General features: G+C 35.9%; 1 protein-coding gene across 4 annotated transcripts in view; it reads left to right on the top strand.

Annotated features, from left to right (window-relative positions):
• The window catches only part of CDC14A (cell division cycle 14A), a 66,805-nt gene extending 44,201 nt beyond the window's left edge, over positions 1 to 22,604 (top strand). For 2 of the 4 annotated variants that reach the window (XM_075710018.1, XM_075710017.1), the window contains 8 exons: positions 1,180 to 1,410; positions 3,755 to 3,893; positions 5,665 to 5,821; positions 8,136 to 8,251; positions 8,828 to 8,875; positions 10,537 to 10,686; positions 11,614 to 11,936; positions 20,892 to 22,604. In XM_075710018.1, the coding sequence (XP_075566133.1) occupies positions 1,180 to 1,410; positions 3,755 to 3,893; positions 5,665 to 5,821; positions 8,136 to 8,251; positions 8,828 to 8,875; positions 10,537 to 10,686; positions 11,614 to 11,936; positions 20,892 to 20,905 (1,178 nt within the window). In that variant the 3' untranslated portion in view covers positions 20,906 to 22,604. Of the gene's footprint in view, positions 1 to 1,179; positions 1,411 to 3,754; positions 3,894 to 5,664; positions 5,822 to 8,135; positions 8,252 to 8,827; positions 8,876 to 10,536; positions 10,687 to 11,613; positions 11,937 to 13,778; positions 13,833 to 20,891 lie in introns of those variants that run through there. The other 2 variants (XM_075710016.1, XM_075710015.1) reach the window with 2 other exon arrangements.
• The last annotated feature ends 605 nt before the right edge of the window (positions 22,605 to 23,209 follow it).

Here is a 23,209-nt window from a genome sequence, read left to right as displayed (position 1 = left end):
TGAAGAGTAAACAAAATCCAGGGAGAAGACACTTAGACTGGTTTGAGTTTCTTCCCCAATCACTGTTACAGTCCCTTCTTGCAGATTTTTTTAAAAAATTACTTATTGTTCCATGGAATTTGGAAAACCTGGGCTTTATTTTTAACACGTATATAACTGAAAATTACTAAATTAACACTAATGCTTAAAATCCAGTTATGAGGCTACAAATAAGCCTCATATGCACCCGGGTGAGTGTAAGTACACATTACAAAGCTACATTTTTCTCATTATTTTGTGGCTCTAATTGCATTTACCAATGCATATATGACTTGTGGAAACAACCTATGTTTTGTGAGGAAGCTTTTGGACTTTATTTGAACAGGAATAAAAATTCTGGAGATAAACTAGTGATTTGGTCAATGACAGACCTTCTGATTTTTGTGGCAGCTATGTTGTTCCTGTGTTTTGTTTAGAAGACTTAATTGTTAATGGAAAAGAATAAACTGCATTTTACATCCATCCATCCTGTAGACGTGCGTGCGTGTGCACACGCTCCCTCACACCCTCGTCGACAGAGAACATGTATTTTGGTCAAAGTGTCCGAAACAGTTGTGGTGTGGTTGGTCTTTGACCTCCCTCCCCTCCATCTTCATCTAGAGGATCCTTTTGTCTCTCGACTGAATCAGGGCACTAAAGGTTTTCTATTTCACCGCGGAGCAAAAATATTTCTGGTACCACAGTTTATCCTGGGCTATTCCTGTTGTTCAAAGTAAAGATCACCGATCTATTTTCCTCGTAAACACAGTGCTTCCTCTTAAAGCGTGTTCTTATTCTTTGAGCTGCAGCTTGAGCATAGATAAGCAGCTGTTCTGAAATGCTGAATTCATCTATCTGCCTAGCTTTATGTATAAAACCCTGCTTGTAGAGGGGAATGGGCTAAACAGGAGACAGTACAGTGTTTCACATACACTGTGCTTTAATTTTTTTTTCTGATCCTTTTTTTTTAATTGTAGTGGTCTTTATGAACATTTTGTGGACAACATTTTTTATATCACTTAACATGTTTATGCTGAATAAAATATTAAAGCATTTTCAGTATTATCATTCAAAAGAGGTTTTGGGGGCAATTTTGATTAGTAGGACTTTGAACTTCACCTATGACATTAAATGATGGTTGCTTTATTTTTTTTTTAATAGGTTATCCTCTTCATGCACCTGAAGCCTACTTTCCCTATTTCAAGAAACATAATGTCACATCAATCATAAGACTAAACAAAAAAATTTATGAGGCAAAACGCTTTACTGATGCTGGTTTTGAGCATTATGACCTGTTCTTCATAGATGGAAGCACACCAAGCGACAGTATAGTTCAGAGGTTCCTGAACATCTGTGAAAATGCTGAAGGCGCTATCGCTGTACATTGTAAAGGTATGCGCTCTTATTTAGTTCTCAGATTGAAGTTCAAAATAAGTATAAATCCGTAGAGTTTAGTCCAGAAATAAAGCATTTAAAAAATAACACTTTCTGGTTGTGAAAGTAATACTGCTTTTATACTTGTCTAAACATATGACAAATATTTGTTATTTTCATGTGCATATGAAGTTCTTCCATCCTACACTACTGCTTACAGTAACTGACGATCTGTTGTTCATTGTTCTGTTTTTTCTTAATACGACTTGAAGGCTTGTCTTAATATGAGTCTTAGTTGATGGAGATTTCTCTTTTGCATTATGCTTTCACAGCATTATGATCATGGGCTAGGAAATGCAAAAGACTGAAAGGTTGCCTTTGTGCTTTTGGACTGTTCTACATTTTTCCGTGGAGCATGACTTCCACATTTCAAGTTAATGCGAGTTATTGTGATGCCAGCATTTCAAACCAGCCTCTTTCAGCAAATCAGCCAGAAAATACACAAAACATGCTTAGTCAAGAACGATTAACAAAGGCTTTGAAGGGTTCGCCTTGATGTATGTTTCGAGTTGTGTAAGGACATTGTGGAGACGAATGGCTTGCTGATCTGAAACAAGAATAGTGCTATTCATTCATAATTTTTCCATGAACAATAAACATGCATATCAAAGATAAATAAGTTTATTTGCTAACAAGTTGTTCCTGTGGCTAGAACCCAGAAATTCTGGCATTAATAAGCTGGACATCTGCTGATTGACTAAATGACTAAATGAGAGTATAAATTATTGATTAGCAGGAGTAGATTGTTATTCTCCAGGCTTAGTTGCTAAAGGAATACAATATGCTTTTCTAGTGACTTAGCATTTGCTAAACTGAAGTATTTTTGGTCTTTCATCTGACCATTTAAGAAGCAAACCAACAGCCTCATTCTTTTTAGGTTTTCTACACCCTTCTAAATAAGCCTATACAAAGTTAAATCAAGAGTTAACGGTAGTTTTCTTGTACTCTTATTGCAGAAGTGTTCCAAGCACAGCTTCCACCCTAGAAATTGCTTGTCCCAGAAGTTATAGAATGGTTTAATGCAAAGGGTTGCTATGGGAAGTTTGTACATTAGCAGGAACTTGGAGAAAAGAACTGAAGTCTCAGTGATATATGCAGTTGGTAGATGTCACGTGCAATTTTCAGAGACCATTTCTTATTCAGATGTTATGTTTAGTATAGTACAGCTCTTGGTTACCTATTTGCATGTTGCGTTCCTCTTGCAGTTTAAAAAAACCAGAAGCAAAACCTCAAGCCCAAAACACTCTCTAACAATACCTCCCCCTTTTTTTTAAATGATTCTTCAGAGCTGGTCTCCCAGTATACAGTTACGGAATGTTGCTATTTGTGACCCTTTACCTTCATCCTTTTACCTGAATCATCTTAACTTCCCAGAAAGTCACAGCAAGGTTTAGTTATTGGTTAAATGTAAATGGAAAGAGCTTGTAGTTGTGTATAGACTGTGTCTGGCTGCTTAGAGAGTTTCTATGTGGATAGTCATTGGTGCATAAACAATAGCTGGCCACCATGAGACTGTAAATACTGTATTTGTGGGAAAATAAGTTTTAAATGGGGAGACACTCTACTAGTAGATAAGACGCAGGGCTAGAGAGAGACTAATTTTGACTCTACAGTTAGAGATTTGTCTGATAGTAAAAAGCTGATTTTTCTGTCTCTCTATTCTCCCCTTAAAACCAGGATTAGTTTATGATTGGGGGGCAGTGGGTTAAATTATTTTAAGCTATTGATATATAAAATTATATGCTGGTCAACATTCATTGCTGTTTATACAGATAGCAGTGAATAGTTTTATAGGTTGGTTTCACAACAAAACCGATTCAAAATGAAAAAGGCACTGGGTGAGAAGACACATGCTGCTATCTGTTGTGTTGTATTTGCATATATTTGAACCTTGATTTGTAAAGTGTGTGTGTTGGCCTCTCAAAGGTACTTTGATTTTGGTTTTTACTGATTTTATAAATACGAAATTTGTATTCAGCTTGGTCACGGCTTTTTTAGAATATCAGCCTTTTTTAAAAAAAAAAAGTTTGAAGCAGAATTGTACAAGTGCCAAGAGCGATCACTGTTGCGTGCATTCTTAAACGCTGTTAACTTTTTATAAGTATGATGTATTTGTTCTTAAATCTACAGCATTGAAATCCAATTATGTGATAAACAGGATACTGAATCAGAAATTCTTTCTTAAAATACTGAGGTGGTGAATAACATTGCAAAAAAGGCTTCTCGTATCCCACACTTCAGTTTGATAATTATGAAATGCTGATAGCTTTGTATGTGAATGTTGATATTTGTCTTTCCGTAGCTGGCCTGGGCAGAACAGGAACGCTGATTGCCTGTTACATAATGAAGCACTACAAGTTCACACATGCTGAAGCCGTGGCTTGGATAAGAATATGTCGACCAGGCTCTATCATAGGACCCCAGCAACACTTCTTGGAAGAGTATGTATACCTTCTTTGCTACTAAGAATCAACCGCGTCTCTACATCCCTGTCCATCTTGCACTATTTATAGCATCTACTTTCCGTCTACTGACGTCGTATATTACTGCCTCTTGCAATATATTTAGGGTTCGTCAACTTGGGATTGAAATCAAATTTGCTCAGTAGCAATTGTCTTCTCTGGAGTGCTGTGCATTTTGTCACCTGAAGGGGCAGGGGGTCTCAAGACTCTGCATGTTTGCGTTCTGGGGGATTTAGGAGTCAAAGACAAACGTTGGAAGTATAAAGTCCAGATGTGGACAAAAGATTAAATCAACAATAAGAATTTATTGAAATATTAACATAGAAAGGATGGACTTTATGTACATTTTATATAGCCTGTGATGGCACTTAAAATGAATCTTACAATAGTATAATAAGTTTTTTTCTTTCTTGTAACTAAAGATTAAATAAGTACGTGGTGGAGAACTTATGATCTCTGTCAGATTCCTAGCATAATGTATGAAGTCTTTCTGATTTGGAGCTAATAGTCATTAGCAAAACAAAAGTATGGTTTTAATACAACCCCTTCTCAAAATTGACTGTATTCTTTGGATTGAGAACATTTCATGTACGAGTAATTTGAATGGGTGATTCAAGGTTTGATCCTGACTGGAAATGAATGACAAAATTGCACTGGCTTCAGTGATGTAGACATTAAGTTTAATTTCGTAGTGGTTTCTACATTGTGCATTTACCAGTGTAGTGGTTATGCTATTATATAGCGGTTATGATTTAGGACGAGAGGAAATGGGCTCAAGCTGCGCCAGGGGAGGTTTAGGCTGGAAATTAGGAAAAATTTCTTTACGGAAAGGGTGGTCAAGCATTGGAACAGGCTGCCCAGAGAGGTGGGGGAGTCCTCATCCCTGGAAGTGTTCAAAAAACGGGCAGATGTGGCACTTGGGGACATGGTTTAGCCTAGTCTACCCTTGATTGGTTTAGGTGGGCTTGGTAGTGTAGGTTAATGGTTGGACTGGATGATCTTAAAGGGCTTTTCCAACCTAGACGATTCTATATTATTGAGTTGATCCCATGATGGTATTTAGTTGGAGGCATTTTCACTGTTATAAGAAAAAACATTTTGAGAGAATCCACCACAAATCTGTCACTTTTTGGAAAAAAGGTACCTACATTATTAATAGCTAAGAGCTGTAATACTGTTCAGTAGGAATTTTCTATTGTCCTAATGGCAATAGATACCTGTTTTGACAATCAGAGTTCAAGTGATGTCGCCAGTAGTGTCAAAATGGGATTGAGAAAGGAGGAGCTAACATCAGTTGCATCATTCTAATATAAAATATCTTGCCCTCAGGGCCGCAAAGTTGCATCTGACAAAAAGGTAAAATCTTGCAACTTTGATCTCCCAACCTTCATAGATGTCAAAGCTTCATCTCTTAGGTTTTGAGGTTTATTAAGGGAGGTTTGAGTCGTCTTTTTTGTAGAGACCCTCCCACCCGAGTATTTATCAAATCAGTTTGTTACTGTGAATGCAATTAATCTTGAAAGATTTCAAAGGTATTTAAATTCAAGCATGTTTTCTAGGCTACTTCTGTTAGGTGAAATAAGTGGTGCTCCTTTTTTTTTTTTTTTTTTTGTGATAGACATTCAATTTTTTTTTTTCCAGATGAAGATGTACAGAAGATTCAAATCTGTACGAGTAGCATGTTTTCATATTGGTTTTTATGTGTATGCAAATTTGTTGATATGGATTGATTTGGTTTTGTATCCTAAAGGAAGCAAGCAATGTTATGGCTGGAGGGAGATCTCATCCGATCAAAGCAGAAACAACGAGTAGTTGATGGAAACATTAACAGAGTTCTTTCTGGCTTGAATGACATTTCAATCAGTGACAGCTTGAATAAAGTACAAGACTTGGATCAATACAGGGAGGTAAGAGTTCGTAGGAAAAATGTCAAATAAGCAGAGATGGAGCTGATCTTTTAATAACTAGCTACAGATAATTTTTAGGGTTTTTTTTAGGCTTGTATTAGTACAAATTGCTTTCACAGCTGAACTTTTTCTATAGGTCATGATTAGAACAAATCTCCACTTTTTTTTTTTTTTAAAAAAAAAGCTTTTGGATTATTTCAAGTCATTCTTTCAGGGTTTTCAGTTGTTTATTGGAGAACAGAGGAAAAAAAAAATCAGTTTTCCTCCTGGAAATCTATTTATTCTAGCTAAGAATGCATGACTGTATAGATGTCCATCCCTTTATCACAGTGTTATGGATTACTGATGTGATGTGTACATTTAGGGTAAGGACCTTACAATTGTTTATTGGAAGCATAGGCATGAAGTGTGAACTGAAGTGAACATACTTCTGCTTCTGGGCTAGTAAAAATCTTAAACTGCAGTTTCCTACGGTATCTGTGAGAAGCAGTTTCGAGGAACTATGCATTTGATGAATCCTGTCTTAGCTCTGTAATACCTAAAGAGCTTTTATGTTGCTGATGGAATCCTTTACTTGATGTAAAAGACCAGGGATGTAGTGGGCGCCTTATCTTCAGATAGTTATTAGTATAAATTAAAATAATTATCTATCATGTGATCTATTATAATCTGGAAGAGCACCTTGAATGCATTTCTGTAAAGGTACTATTTCCCGTTTGGAAGTTCAGTTTGTGGCTTGGAATATGTAAAGGTAAATACGTAGATTACTAACTGGAGAATATAACGCTGCGTAGAGATGATCTGGTGTGCCTAATGAAAACAGCTGGCACGTAGCCATATGGGTAAAAGTAATGGGTTTGAATCTGAGCTACTACTACAACCTCACTGCTTCCAGTATTCAGGGCAACTTACTTGCAGGTAACTCGACTGCCTGTACACCGTGTAGCAGCTTATGTACAGATTCACAACATAAGTTCACAGTGCTGCTTTTTTCTACTGTCACCCTCTCTGTAATGGGTATATTTCAGGGTTTTTTACAGATGTCATATTAAAGCTGTTTAACATTCAGTTTTCAAAACATTTAACTTACCTCTTTGGATGTTTGGTTATATTTCAAGACCTCATTATACGAGGCTCTCTAGAAGCTCAAAACAACGTAACGTTCCCAGTCTCAGAAATGCATAAGGTCTTGGAATCAGAGGACAGAAAAGCTACATGCCATAACTGTCAGGCAGGTAAAGATAGTAAAACAAGTATCAGCATTGAGGCTGAATGATAAGTAACAATGGCCTAGCATATAATCTTCAATGAAATCTAGTTAAAATATTTATATTGTCCTGTAATTAATGCAACACTTGGACCATCACATCATTTGATTAACTTCTATTGTATTACTGCTTCTGTCAATCTTTCATCTTGGTTCATGGCAGAAACTTGTTCTGTTTTATGTAGAGCAGTGAGGTCACGTAGGCACAATAGGAGCTACAGTAATACAAACGTGTTCTGAGGTCAAGTGAAGTATAATCGGTATACCTTTTTCATTTAGCAATTTAAAAAAAAAAATCACAGTTCTTGCTTTGTGTAACTCATTTTTCTGCTACTGAAGATACTGTCTCTACTTAATACTTGGGTCTTAGAAAAGTCTATTTTGAGATAGTCAGAAATTATAAATAGGCATTTAAACAGTGCTGGCATACACTTTTAATATTTCTTAAAGTTTATAATATTTTCTGAAGCTAGAAGTAGGATAAAACTGAAATCTGTTCATCCTATATTCCTCATTAAGTTCTCATAAGGGAACTTTTTTCAAAACTATTTTTCTAGATGTCATGAGAAAGTTGTATTTTTTTTTTAAAAAAATCAGTAATTTAGGAAAGTTGATTTTTAGCTCCTCTTGCAGGACACACAACATTATCTAAATTTCTTCCTCATCTTGCGCATATCGCAAAATTGTGTGTTACTGCTTCCCTTCCCCATTGATGATAACTTTAAAAATATTTATGGAGGAAGGAGTTGGAGTTTAAGTTCTATAGAAAAAGACTTCTTTGAAGTAAATAAATACTGGTGTTAGACTCAAGCATCCTGAACTTTGAGGTGAGATTCTGCAGAAAGCCTCTGTGAATGTGCGTTTGTACAGCGACGCGTTTAATTCACTGGAACTACGCAAAGACAGAGTAGTGCCCCATGTACGCAGAAGATTGTAGATTAGCCTTTTAAATGACAGTCTTTGCAAAGGAGATGTTCAATACTTTGAAACTACGCTGCTCCTAAGGATTTGATACATTTCCTTGCTTGCATACCTTGTGTTTCCCAGAATGATTTTGAAGACAAAGCAGGCGTGGAAGCTCAGAATGGCATGACGCAGGGAGATAAGCTTAATGCCTTAAAAAGTCGGAGGCGGCCATGTTCGGCTACAACTGGAGCTCTGAGGTAATGAATTAATTCTGAGGTAATTTGCAATTTTAAATGCAGTCTGTGCTATCAGATCTTTATGACAAGTGCATGGCCTTGTTTAAGGCAGTGGAACTAGTTGTACCGCCTTCTGTGGTGGAAATTCCTCTAGATATATACCTATTAGTTGCAGATTTGGTTTATTAATTTCTTGGGGTTTTTTTCCCCCCCTCTGTCTCCCTGTTCAGGATACCTACTTATTATGTAGCAGTAAAAGATAAAAAAATATTTCAAAACCTTCAAATTTATATCTAGCATTTTAAAACTCATGTCTCGTATAAAATATTCTTCAGTGAACTTAGTTATCTTTCTAGAATTACTTTTCTGTACTCCTTATAAATTTTGAATTTTTCAGAACCAGTAAAAGTGTGAAGTTTGACAATAAACCTGCAGTACCTCTCTGTTGTTTAACTGCAAATTAAAATAATGATTGTCAACAGTTCTTAGCTCCTGTTAGTCTTGTACTTTAAAGCCAGTGTGAGACATGCAAGTATGCTTTGGGGGAGGGGAAAGGCTTTTTATCCTTTGGTAAGATTGCTGTTTTGGTTTCTTCAGGCTGCAAGACATGAAACTGCACACCAGGTCACTATCACAACCTTTCAGGTATTAACTTTAAAATTATAGTTCTAAATGTATACCCCTCAGGTCTTAAGTTTTCAGTGTTTTGAATTATATTTGTCACATCAATTGATTTGCAATTTCAGAATTCTGAGAAGTGGCAGGTAACAAACTCTTCTAAACACCTGCAAATAGGGGAGGAAAAAATAAATCTAATGGACAGAGGAGTACAGCTCTACTTCAGGGATACCTTGAATTCTTCTTAATAAATAATTAGCACATACAAGTAATTTCCTCAGTCACATTTTCTAATATCTATGCTGTTATGCAATGAAGGATGGCTAGGTAACTCATAATCACTTTATCTCTGTGAAATTAAATACTTCTCTCAAAAGCCTAAATTGGCTGCGTATTGCCTGCGTATCACAATTTTTGTCCTGTGTGTTTTAGTAGATGAACTAGAGGTATTGCTTAGTGGATACAATCATACTTTTTTTTTTTTTGAAGGTGTACCAGATAAATAGTGAGGTTTAGTACCTTTCCATATTTTAATACAGGGTCCTCACTGTACACTTTATTACATGCTTTGTTCAGAACTTTCTGTCGAGCCAATAAAGCCAATAGTTTCTTCTCGTTTTCTAAACGTTTATTTGATTTATGACCTGTACTAATCTCAAATCGGTACTGACAGTGCCTCCCAAAAGAAAATAAAATGTAGAGTGAAAATTGACTTAATTTAAGAGTTACAGGAATGGCAGAATTGAGTCGTCTGTTTTTGTAACCATTGCATCCTTTACGCCATTGCATCTAAAATACAACACGTAAGACAAAATATCTGTCATTATAAAGCATTAATATTGAAAAGAACACATTATCATCAGTTTTGTGACAACCTGGATTTTTGAGACAGATTACTTCAGATGTCTAACCTTGGAGATGTCTGTTTACCCTGTCCTGATGTGGAATTAAAGCTGTTTCTGCTCAGTGTCATTCCTTCTGTGCTTGTAGCTTCTATGCAAGTCTTTTCATCCTTTAAGAGCTGATCATGATAATATGCCCTGGTCTAAGGATGGAGAGAATGTCATATTACTGCAGGGCTATTTGTTTCTTAGTTTTTAACAAACTAATACGGACAGCTCTAATGCTAACATTTTTGAGTAGTCCAGTGTACCATACTTACAGCTTATTATCAAAATATGAAGAATTTGGTCATTAAGAGTCCCACCCTAGAAGGAGCTGTATGTTCTGTGCAACTTTGTAAAAATGTTCTTGCTGTCATTTGGAAACGATGGCGTTCTTCTCATGGAAGCTACAGTGTTGGGTTTTTCTACTTGTACTTACTTTATAAGCACAAACAGCATTCTTTCTCAAATTTACAATATCTAAAATTTATAATCAATTTACAGTAAATTGGATACAAAATGGACACTTAGCCTTTACAAATTATCAAGGTGAAAAGTAGCCTATAACTGTATAATATGGTACAGCAGGGAAAAAACTTGGGAGTGGGATATTTGAAAAGTTTTTTTGAAAAGATGTTTGAAAACAGGCAAACTGATTTATCGCTACTGAGTTCTCAGTACTCACTCGAGAATTCCCATTCTTTAAAATGTCAGTCTGGGTATTGAAAGGCTGTGTATGTTTCAGAGATGTTTATTTTAATTATACAAATCTTCCTTCTCACTAAAACTCTGCACTCCTTTTAGACTGAATACTTCAGGTAGCACAGAAGGATCCATGTCTCCTCTGAAGGCCTCCAAAGTGACGCCAGCTAATTCACCATCTGCAGAAAGAATAAGCAGAATTCCCACATCCTCAGGCTCTAACCTTAAAAGGTTTTTTTCCTTCTTATTTTGGTACAAATACTTACTGTATATTACAGTGGGTTTCAGCACATATGCGGTCTATGCAGCGTTTACTGTTCTTGGGTGTAAGAAGGCTTAAATTCACTTGCAAAGTGATTTGCTAGCCAAAAATTTAAAAAACAAACAAAACCCAAAGCCTATACTACTGGATAACCCAAAACCTATACTAATGGATTGAGAGTTTTGGTGGCATTACATCAGAAACAGTATTATGTTGCTCAGGTTTGGGTTTTTTTTTTTACTCATCTGAGTTTACAGAAGTTTTGCAAGCCTATATACTGTTAGTATTAGAAGAATACTGAGCGGTAATTAACATGATTTTTATGAACCCTTGATTTATTGCTATTTAATTCCATTATTATTATTGTACTAAGTAATTATGGATGTTAAATTAAATTTAGAATGATTGACGCATTTTTGATAACTTCTGGGCACAAATATCTACTTGAAGAAAATAGACTTAAATAACTTAAAGAGATATTTCAGGACACCCTATTTTTATTCTCAAATTTTATTATATTACTTCTTGGTTACTTGAGGACTTGTATCACGTTCCTGATTTCAAGAAACAGGAGTTCTTAAACTGTTAGGTGTACACAGAGTACCTCAATGTAGATTAGCCGCTGCCTAAACCTTTTAACACCGCCTCCTGCGTGTGGATACGGTTTGACAGAGGTGAAGGCTGGCCATGGCAGTGCTTGAATGAACAGAGTTTGGGAACTCCTGACAAAGAATTCTGGTTTTCGTTATTTGAGAGCTAGAAGATGAACCTGTGTGCAAACACAGATTACTTCATAATGGTCTATGTTATTCACCTAATGTCTTCCGAATTGTCTGTTGTTGTTTTTTTTTTTTTATTATGTATCTGTACATACCTTGTGTGTATTTTTTTTTCCCATGCATGTGTTTTCCATTCAGCGTTTCCATAAACTCCAGACTAGCCAGTTCTCTAGGGAACCTGTGTACCGCTTCAGATGACGATGAGAGCAAAATGACATCATTGCCCTCTAGGACAGGTTTTTCTGTAAGCCAAATGTCCAGCCACTTGAACGGCAGCTTGCAGCTGCCTCACAGAAATAACCATGAACTGAACAACAACTTGTACAACAGAAACAGCAGTAGTGGCAACAACCTGAGCAGCCCAACCAGTTTTCACAGCACCGTGGTGGATGAGTTCACATCAACCTTCCTTTATGGGCCTTACAGCTCCTCCGGCACGATACCAGAGTCAATCAATTCCTGTAAGTCCATAGTCACAACAGCACTTTCAGGCATCTGACTGATGCTGAACCTTCCTTGCTTCTGCGAGCAGAGCTGTCGCAAAAAAAATCTTAACCCAGCATAATTCTCTGGCTTCCTTTAATGTTTCTGAACAGCGCCTTTGTCTGTTACCTTTTAAAGCTTTTTTTTCCATCTCTTTCAAGCGTCTAGATCGTGGAGGGTTCATGAAAGTAAATCACTCCTGAACTTAAACTAACACCTTTTCTGATATCTTTTTTTATGGACCTTCTTATCCTTTAGATTTTTTTTATTTCAAATTATCCATAACATACTTTATAAGTTTATTATGTATCTTAATCTTCATGCAGTAACAGATTTAGAGAAGCCTTTGTATGTATCATACTAAAAGCAAGGTACAACATTCTTGAAGATAGGGCTCGTTTGAAAGATGAGTCCACTTGACTTGAAACCTAGTCTTTTTCTAACACTAAATGTGAAAAGTATTTTACAGCAAGGTATTTCTGATGGTCTCACCATTTTAGCTTTCATTCCTCAACCACTTTGCTGCCTCGGGCTTATTTTGTACCCTTTTTCTGTGTGAAAGAGTCTGTAAAGAGGATGCACGGATAAATGAATGCAACTTGAAAGTGATTCTATACAAAATGCAGAGAAGAGAGATTAGAATCGTAACTTCAGTTATGAAATCAGAAATAACTTCAGCTATTTTAGGGAAAAAATAAACCTATTTACTACCATAAATCTAAAAATAATTTAAAATCTCTGGTTTCCAAAGATCTGATAACCCACTAATTACAAAAATTAGTGCACTGTTTTTAACAGAATATGTTGCCTACAATTAATTGAAGCCGTCAGCCTCTGTTTAGTAGTAGAGACTTTAGATTTTTATTTTTTTAGCTGCTGGAAATAAAATTACCTTTGTATAAAATTAACTTAAGAATACTACACCTTTCTCTTCTGTTTCCTTACCACTGATAATTGTTTCAGTATAAAGAAAGTTTTAGTGTTATACCTGCTACTGGCTTTGAGTGTGGCGAGTCCGCTGTCTTAAAACAGCTAGTACACACATTGTGTGTCTCTAGGATGTTGGCCAAAAAGATCATTCTTGGGCGTGTTCCCTTTTTCCTGAGGAAGTGGGGGATCTAGCCTCTCGTTAACAGCTAGTGTGTGGCACCACTTACAGTTCAGAAGCCACGTGTTTATAGCTTGGGAGTATGAATTGCGCTTTCTGAGGATAGGTGACAGTAGGAAATAACTTCTCATTGTTCCACTGTGGAATTAAATTGCATGTATGACTGAAACCTGACTAGAATCCAAAGTACACTGATAATGAAGTGAGTTGAGGGAACTTGATTCTGTATTCTCATAAATTCAGTGGATACTTCCACTGGAAAAGGAGTAGAGTTACTGTGCTAGGATGTGCTTGACCTAAATTAACTATTTAAAATACTTGATGCTTTCAGACTCCTTGTTTGAAAGTACATCTAGCATCTTATTCACGACAACTTATCTGGAAATAAGTGTTAATACTCCATGAATCTTAGGATCACTGAGTTGTTCTGCATTGACTTTAAATTTTACTTGAAACGTCAGCCGTAACTTACTTGGAAGGGACTTCTTGAACATTGCCATATCCTTTCAGTTTTTAAGTTGTTCTACCTCTTTAATTTGGCTGTGGTTTTGCCTGCTACATGGGATTGAGGTAAACTATATATAATTGAGATTTTTCTCAAGTTGGCTATAGAAACCATCCCAGTTTTCTTATCATGAAACCATTTCTAGAACAAGAGAACTCTTACTTGAACTCTTTAGTTTAAGTAACTAATTTGGTATAATTTCTCCAGGCGTAGAGATGAGGAGAGAGGTGAAAAGCTGTACAGCAAGCTGAGGATGTTTGATTTGAGACACATCGATGAGTTTTTCATTTGTTCACGAATTCCGATGTTTCTGGAAAGTCAGCTTTTTTAGGTGTTCCCAGTCTTTTATCCAACACACTTACAGAAGTTCAGTCCTCAGGAGGACTGACAGAGGCTCCACTTGAGTATACTGGAACCAAACTCAATACACCTGCAATGGTAGAGAGCAATCACTCATCTGAATAATTAAGTGGTAAAATGTCTGATTTTTTTTTTTATTTATTTTATTGCCTTCAATATTGTGTCATATTTAATGTATTTGGACAATAATTCTTTGGAAGGTCAACCCATTCCCATTCTTTTCTGTGGTACCTTCTGTAAATGACATGCTGCCAGCAGCAATTCCTAAGAGTTTTTTTCCTTATTCTAGTTACAGCTGCGTATTATGCATAAATACGTAAACCTACATGCAGAGCCCTAAAGGGAAGAAATGCCTTATAACTGTAATGTGACTCAGTCATGAAAATAAGCTGACATTGTTCACAATAGGCCAAAAGTTACAAGAGTACCAAATGATAACATAAACCATTACGCAAACAATCAGCACATTTCCTCAAACAGCTTAAATGGTTGGATGAAAATACATCTTAAAAACTAAGAACTGTCATCCCCTTTGGAAAGGTAGTTGCCATACCTTTATGCTACAAATAATTTTTAACAATGAAAGCAAGGGTAGCGTAGGCATAGGCATATGCTAAGAAGCTATAAGCTTAGGCTAAGAAATTAACTAATGGTTGACACTTTGTTTCTTGTTTATGTCTAGATACTTAGAGAATTCTAGGTTAGCACTATGTTTCTCTTTAATCTCATAAGCTCTCAAGGTTCAACGTAAAGGAATTGACACACAAATTCCCCAAATATGTGTGGGGAGAGGGGCTGGGTTTACAGTGTGTCAGAATCTTCCAGTATCGTAGCACACATTTCCTTCTTACATAATGGTGACTAAAATACTTAGGAAAAGGCAGAAAAGCAAAGGATGTTGATTACGGCTTAACTGAAGGAAGAGGAAAAGAGCAATTTATGAGCAGGTGGCCATCTTGGCATCAGAGAGGGACTGCAGCTACGCGCATCGTGGTAAAGAGGGAAATGAATTGTTGTTCCCTTGCAATACAACTATCAAGTGAGTTAAAACAGTGATTCAAATGAAATATGTTAGGCATAGTATAAAGTTTTAGGTTGAATGGGAAACACTTTTGCAGAAAAAGCTTTCTAGAATGCACGTTTCTCCTGTTAAAAATATTTTTAATCGTCCTACCTATCTTAATGACTTAGGAATGCATGGAAGGATGTAAGGGTGTAGCCTTTGAACAATTCTTGGCTTTATCTAATTTGCTGATTAGGAGTAGAGGTTATACACAGTCAAATATAGCAAGAGCTTTGAATGGGATGCTATTTTCAGTCTTGTCTGGAAGAGTGAGGTAAACAAAAAAGAATTTTATGTGTTGTGGTGTGAGAAGCACCGTTCCTTAGGAAAAATCATGTCATGCAAAATCTATGTCGCGAAATACGAGTTTCTGACTCACCTGTAAAGTAGTCTTATTTCAATGTAATTATGGAAGCAGGAAATCCCTGCTTGGAAGATGTTTTTCAAACATGTCCTGAATGTTGCATGTGCCTCCAAATACACCATATGGCCCTGTGCATCCATCACAATCACAGTGGAGTGTACTAAATTGTTACCCATTTTTCGCACAGTTGACTGAGTTGAGTGCAGTTACTGTGATGTCATGGAGTTTAAGACAAGAGTAGATTATTTGATCATTTAATCTCTGAATGCTTTCTGTCTGGTAGCGAGCCTCTGACTTACTGGCTAATACAGATCCATCTTCATGGTGGTTTATTTTGAAGACAATATAATTTTTCTTCATAATTGGTCCCAGTGGTTGAGTACAGTCATGCTTAAAACCGTTTCACTTTTAATCTGAAATTTAGTGTATCTCTTTATTATGTCACTGTTACAGTTCTTTATTACCTTATTTTCTTGTCATGAAGATATTTCATGCTAGTCATCTCAACTTGATTGTCTTTGGATAAGCTAAGTTGGCTCAAAGATCCTTTTGGAAAGTGTTCACATCCTTTACAGTTTTTGAAAGGTGTTTTTCGAGAAGTAGATGCAACACTCTAACATTCATCTTTCAGGTCCAGAAAGCTTGCTACTCAGTGCTGTCCTGCTTATAAATCCATAGCTTGTGTTGGCTTCTTTAGCTGTGACGCACTGGGAGTTCATGGGGAGGGGGGGAAAAAAAAAAAAAGCTCTTGCCATCCAAGATACTGACTTGTATTTTAGTCCAGTGTCCTGCATTCCCTGATTTTTTTTTTTTTTTTTTTTAATGTGGCACTCTGCATTTGGCTCTATAAAAGCATCATTTTTTTTGGCTTTTTTTCCCCTCCCCTTTTCTTAATGGGACCAATTAACCAACCAAGACAGATTGGTTTGTCTTACCACTTCAACCACTGACACCCAGCTATTTTGCGTTGGGTGATATTCAACAGTGGTCTTAAGCTCATAAGCAAACTACAGAGTTGCATCAAGCCTTAATACCAGTTCTGGCAGCAGAATTCTGTTTAATGATTTCCACTTCACTGTTTTAGATACTGAAATTACTTGGAAGTCGTGTCAGCCAAATCTTAGTCTTGCTGCAGTAAGTGTTTGTATTACATTGCACTTTTTTCTAATTGGAGCACATCAGATAATGTACCTGACATTAGGTATTTGTCTGTTACAGTCTATTACATATACTGGTGGTTATGTTTATTCATTTAACTTCTCATCAAAGAACTCTTGAATGATATGAATTATATTCCTCCTCTTCTTAGCAGCAGAATCTCACTTAGATAAGTTAGATATCAAGCTAACCATCTGTAATCACATAGGTACTCTATTTTAGAAAATCACCTTGTCACTCGTTATTTCTCTTTCTAAGTTTGTTAACTATCAACGTGGGTGGTGCAGGAGCATTTTAAGATGGTCAGGACAGTAAATGTTCAGTTCTAATTAATGTTCTTTAATCTCATTAGTGAGGAATTTGGGAACGTTATTTTTATGCAATGCAAATACGTAATTTTTTTCCCCCAGTACGAAAGAGAAAGTTATTCAATACTTTTTTTCCCTGTTTTGTAATGAAACATCTAAAAAAAACCATTTAGTAATACTGTTGTTCCACATTCCATTTAAAACAAACAAAAAATAACCATGACTGTGACTTCCTGTTGTTGTTAGCCATGTATTTTTCCCTAATGGTTTTTGTCTTTCATCACTGTAAGCTTATAATCCACTTCCATTTTATCATGTTTATGCTGTTATATGCTGATGAACTAGAAGAAAAGCTTGATTTTCATAGAATAGACAACTTGCCATTCTAGCCAAACAGAATAAATATTTTATTTGCAAATCTTACAAATTGGATATTTTGATTAAACAGGATGTCTCACAATTATAATTTCCAGAAATACTGAGTATAATCACATTTAAGGTACCACAATAAGATTTTTACTTTGTTCTTAGAATAGTTATAAATCTAAATATCACTCTTTAAAATGTATTTTTATTGAAGAATATGTAAGTGGGTAGTCTTCAGATGAGTCACCTTTTGCTTCTATAGCTGTCATGGAAACTGGCAAGATGGAAAAATTTCAGAAAACTGAGAAGTGTAGCAGTATTTTAAAATTCATATACATGATCTTTATACTTGTAGGAAGTTTTTCTTAATAAGAACTTACCATTAATGAATATAGGCCAGTCTTTGCAAAAAGACAGACAAACACTAGTGCATCTTCCTGATCTGTACATTTAGCAGATTGAAAGGATCACTTCGAGTGTGTATGCGTTTTCTATAATATATCGATTTATTGTAGTGGAGCTTCTGTAGTCACAGTAATTCTTGCCTGCTGCAACACTTCTGTTGCAGCAGTGTTTTAGAAGAGTTGATGCACAACTGAAAAAACTTAAACTACTTTTTGCAATTATCTGGAAAAAGTGCATGTTCAGGTCCTAACAGATAGCCCTGAATGCTACAGGGTCATTCCCTCTTAAAAGTTAACTCGCAGCTGACTTGGTCCTGAAGTTGAATGCATGCAAATACAGTTCTAGTGCCTAGATGGATCTGTGGCTTATTTTCTCTTGCAGGAGGCTTTCCGTGCCTCCTAGTGAAGAAGAAAAATGATCGTGATCTAAGCAGTTGCTTCAGCATGAACTTCATTAGATATCACTCACTGCAGTGAAGCTACAATTCTTAGTTCTTTATTTAAATGTCTGATACTTGGGTACAAAATGCCAAGCTTGACACTGCATGGGGCCACTGTAGGAGTACACGTTGAGAATTATACTCAATTAACTGATTTTATACTCTAGTCATTGCAATTCAGCACTTTTCTTTGGTTTTTTCCTTCTGTTTTTACCTCTATTTTAAATAAGATTTTGTTAAATACCAGCATATCACTTGTAAAGGTGGATTAGGGCTTTTTGTTTTTAATAAAGCTTTCAGAATCACAGGCCATACTTTGAGTCACTGCAAATAGGAGGCAGGAATGTAAATTTTCAAAAAGAAAACTCCTCAAAAGATTAAAAAAAAAAAAAGGGGGGCGTGCAGGGAGGGAAATCACAATTACAGGCTTTGAAATATTACAGTCAATCTCTTTGGACAATGTGAAGAGATTTAATAGCACAAATTACTTAACTGCAAAAGCAAAAAAAAAAAAAAAAAACCAACCCCAAACCCAATGCTTCACAGCTATAATTTAATTTTTCAAACTCAAAAATTATCCTGTATACCTTACAACAGCTCGGTTGTCACGGCTATCACCATGTTTCTAGTAATAGGAACATTATGGGAAGTCACATCAATTAATCTTAATCTGGAAAAATGCTGCTTAGATTGAACTCTTCCCTGTATTTAGAAAAGGCTTTAAAACATTAGGAAGAAATAATTGCTATGTGAAGTAGAGCTATGGTGGGAACACAGTAAAAAACATATTTCTCAATTTGCAAATTAAATAGAATAAACCCTGCCTACCCATCTGTAATGAAAATTAACAAAACACGTTATCTTGTTTCCAAGCAATCTGTGCTGCGTGGATATTTGTTCTTTTTATATGCTGCCATTAATTTTTGTCCGTATTTTTGTAGCTTGGGTTCCTAACAATTGTAAGAATTTTACTTCAAACTTCAGAATCTTTAATTTATGGTTTGCTCGTTTGCTTATATAAATTAAGATGTAGAATTCCTGGTTACTGCTGCCTGCGAAGTAAAGCGCTGCTGTTCGTAGTTCTTTGGCAACTAACGCTCGCTGTTCCTAAGATCGCCAAAAGCATACAGCGCTTTCTGGTCGTCTTTCATCTGTCCAAGCCTAATGCAATCTACTACTGTACAACATGTGAGAGTACATAATTAAATTTCACGCATTTTTTTATGTTTGTTAATCAACTTTACTTGGAATTCAGTTTTGAAGGATCCATTTCAAATACTGCTCTAGTTAAGTCTAACAATAATCACAGAATCGTTGAGGTTGGAAAAGCCCTTTAAGATCATCCAGTCCCACCATTAACCTAACACTGCCAAGTCCACCACGAAACCATCTTTCTGTTTGTTAAAATACCCTTCGGAAAATGAGAAAGCTTTTCAGGATCATGAGGAGAGCGGAAGTTCCAAGTGCTCATTAATGAAGGGCTATTCCTTCTGCCTCGCTCTTACACACGCAATAAATTGCTTGACAAATGCTCTCACCACAGCTAATAATCCAGAATGATATTAGAGAATAGAGTGGGGAAAAATAAGCTTCTACGACTGTGTATGCCATGGTGATTCTGAGCCTATAAGGAAAACCCTCTTGTTACATCTGTTTAGTTTTACAGTAAAGTATTTTCTATTAAATGATACCCTTCGTGTTGAATCCATTCAGTACCAAAGCCAGTCCCTTTTCAGTCAGTGGTTTTCAAATCTTTATATGCTGGCAGCACTTCTTTTTCAACCTAGGAGAGAATATCCAGATGGTCTCAGATCTTCAAGATGTGAAAATGCATTTAAAAGACAACTTTGGAAATATACACTGAGACTTAAGATACAGGAAAAAAAAGTGGTTTTGTGGTATTAGGTAGAGCTCTAAAGACTTATATATCTATTCTGCACTTTGACTAATTGGTTTCACTGTGGATTCCAAAGAGCGTTTCTGCAGTGACCAGTTAGGAACAGTGGGAAAATGGAAGAGAAGGCTCCAAGGTTCTGAGCTTTCTTGGGACTCACGTTGTTCTCCAACAGTTCTCTCTAATTCTGATGAACTGATGCAGTTTTAAAATATGGTTTGCGTTTTTTATCCATCAGAATGACTTCCTGAACACATCTGTATAGGCGGTAATAAAATGTTTGGAGGCTGTCTAAACTGATTAATTACTTTGTAATAAAGCCGTAGACTTCAGCAGAACCAGAAATGTGAATAAATAGAGTAGACCAGGCTATGCTTTCCTCTTAATTATACTGGCTGCTTGCTAATCCAGGTGAACCATTTGCAGTGTTTTATTTTCATCTGGTTTTAGTAATCATGCATACATCTATTCATGAGCATAATTGTACCGCTGTAGCTTTTTTTTCTCGGTAATTAGCTACACCGTATGTGTTTCCTATGTCATTACCTGAGTCAACATCTCAAGTATGCTGTATTTCTTACAGTAGCACTTTTGATTCTCATTCGGGATAAATGGAAACAATTCAATTATAGTAACTGCAATCATATGTTTCCAACACATTTTTAAGGTATTGTTTTAAGGTGCTCTTTTAAAGGAGACTTGTAACACTTTCTTCAAGGATCTCTACAATTTGGTTTGGAAACATAAGTGTAGATACAGGAAAGCTGATGGACTTTACTGTATCTGGCTTTTGAGTTTCTTCTATTTTATTCATCTTTACCTATGCAGAGATTCAGATCCCCCTCCAACTTCCTGTTTATTTTTCTTCTTCCTGTCCTTCCTCTACTCCTTAAGTGCAAAATGCTATTAAATACAAGGATAACCTCCCCAGTGAGTTTTAATCAGTTTTTCTTCTCTGCGCAGTCCCTTCAGCCTGAGCGTGTTCAGTACTAAAGCCTTGCCGCTTTGGTGAAACCTGCTGCGCTCTTAAAATCCAAGTCCTTCCCGAAGGAGAAGAACTTAAGGAAGCTGCTCACTCGGAGGAGTCGTCGTCAATACAAGACATACTAAAAACTTAACACCGAGAGGAGACTTCTTAACAGGCAGAAATTTCTTGTTAATGACTACTGCAGATGCACTGATGTTGAATTTATGGAAATTATTTTACCCTATGTTATATACAGATTTAAATTTTTAATGTTGAGACAGCTTGAATATATTTCTAATGAGTTTCATTAAGGCATTTATTAACTTGTGTACAGTGTTAAAATATGTATTAAGAGAATATTTTGGTAAGCGCTATATATAAAATTATGTAAAAATTAGAATATATTTTAATTTAGTGTTCACTTCTTTGCTACAAAAATGTGTATTTTAAAGAATTTTTTCCTGTTTATCAAAGATGAGAAATTTTTTATGAACCAGATGTTTTTCTTGTTTTATGGGTCCATCATTATTGCTAAAAGCCTAATGTCATTACTTTTTCACTAATTGGTCTTCCGGTAACTTAATGGAAGCCTAACTAGTGAGAGACAAGTTATCACACTGGCAACTGAAAGCACTTGATACATAGTCTGCTTTCCACTTTCAGCTGCTAATGTTTCATAAGGAAACACTATGAAAGAAAAATAAAGGGAAAATATTTGTTGAGATGTAATGTACCTTACATCTTTCGTTGCGAAGGGAAAGGAATTTATCCGATGATTCAATTGTACAATTAACACTTTCTTTCAGTTTGTCTTAAAGGAATGTCTTAACTTTTTTTCTTTTCCACGTAGAATGTTAAATCTTGCTATGCAATACATACTGCAAAAATGAAGGCAGACCAAACTGAAGTTGGTAGGAACGTGTATGTACAGTGACTTTGGCAGTGCTGCATACTTGGGTGTTTTTAACCTACGTTTGGCAGTACGTGTACAGTTTCATTAGCAAAGCATACTAAAGTAAATGTTGGAAGTATATTAAATTTTCACCTATCAATTGGACGCTTCATAAACTTTTTAATTTGGAAACTATTGTTAAACATACAGCTAATGTAACCTCCTGTATCACAGAATGTTTTTGTCAGTAGTAAAGATGCTCTTGAACGTATAGTTTAATCGGGTGTGATTAGAATGAGACTTGGAATGAAGTGGTATTACAGCAAAGTACTAAAGATCACGTGTAAAGTGTTCAGAACTCCATACGTGCGTAGTAAGCAAAAAAACGTAAGCGGCTGTGAAGACTTGATTTGCCGCTAATTTAGAAGATGAAAACGTAAGATTTGTTACCTATGAGTTTTTCCGGTATCTACGGAAACTTGAAAATAAAACTTGAATTGTCAGTCTTTGTTCCTGAAGACCTGTGAATGCCCTGCATTTGCTTTACAACTGAAGTTAAGATAAAGTGCCACTTTTTTTTTTTTTTTTAAAGATCAGATCACAAATTGCTATGGGAAGTTGTACTGAAAGTGTTAATAAGCAATACTGAGAGCAGCTATATAAATCACTGAATAAAATTTACATGCAATATTGTACTTTTTTCACAACTGTGTATATGTAACATACACACACAAAGTAGCATGTGTGTGCATATATATACACTATACTGTATACGAATTATAGATTAATGGTAAGGTAATTCTACCTCTTATAAAGAATTTTGTCATATTTGTTATAAATAGTTTTCCTTATTAAAATATTGTTTAATTTTGAAATGTAGAGAGAGATATATACATACAGCTAATTGATAATAAAATGCCTATATCAGCCAGCTTCCTTGTTTCTTGGCTTTTCTTTGATCTGTTGACGTGAACCAATATGATTAGATCTCTAATTGAAGAAGTAGCTCTTCCATATCACCTTATTTCTTCTAAAGCACCTAACATATTTATAAATAAGATGCTGTTGCAAAAAGACAGTATGATAGGTATCTGATAACTGATCGCTGCAGCTAACCTTCTTGTATTTGCTTTGTATAACAGCAAATATTTAATCAACATGTCGATATTACGACGTAAAGGTTATATTTCAAAATACCATAATTTAAAAGCTGTGTCTGAATTGAAGAAACTTTTTTTTCTTCCCCCCTGGACAAGGACCCTTGTTAAAGGTGTGATATACCTCGTCCTTTCTGCACGTGCAACAGGTTTCTTAGTCTCGCTCACAGCAGGGTCTTCGTCCATAAGAACCTAAAGAATCACGCTTTCATTTAGCTTTTTATCCTTCCGTCACTCAAAAACTAGTCACAAATGGTTCTAACGT

The sequence above is a fragment of the Pelecanus crispus genome, chromosome 5 (genome assembly GCF_030463565.1).
Source record: "Pelecanus crispus isolate bPelCri1 chromosome 5, bPelCri1.pri, whole genome shotgun sequence".
NCBI classification, from domain to species: Eukaryota; Metazoa; Chordata; class Aves; order Pelecaniformes; family Pelecanidae; genus Pelecanus; species Pelecanus crispus.
Note: the sequence above shows the minus strand (reverse complement) of the source record. Positions and strands in the feature narration are given on the sequence as shown.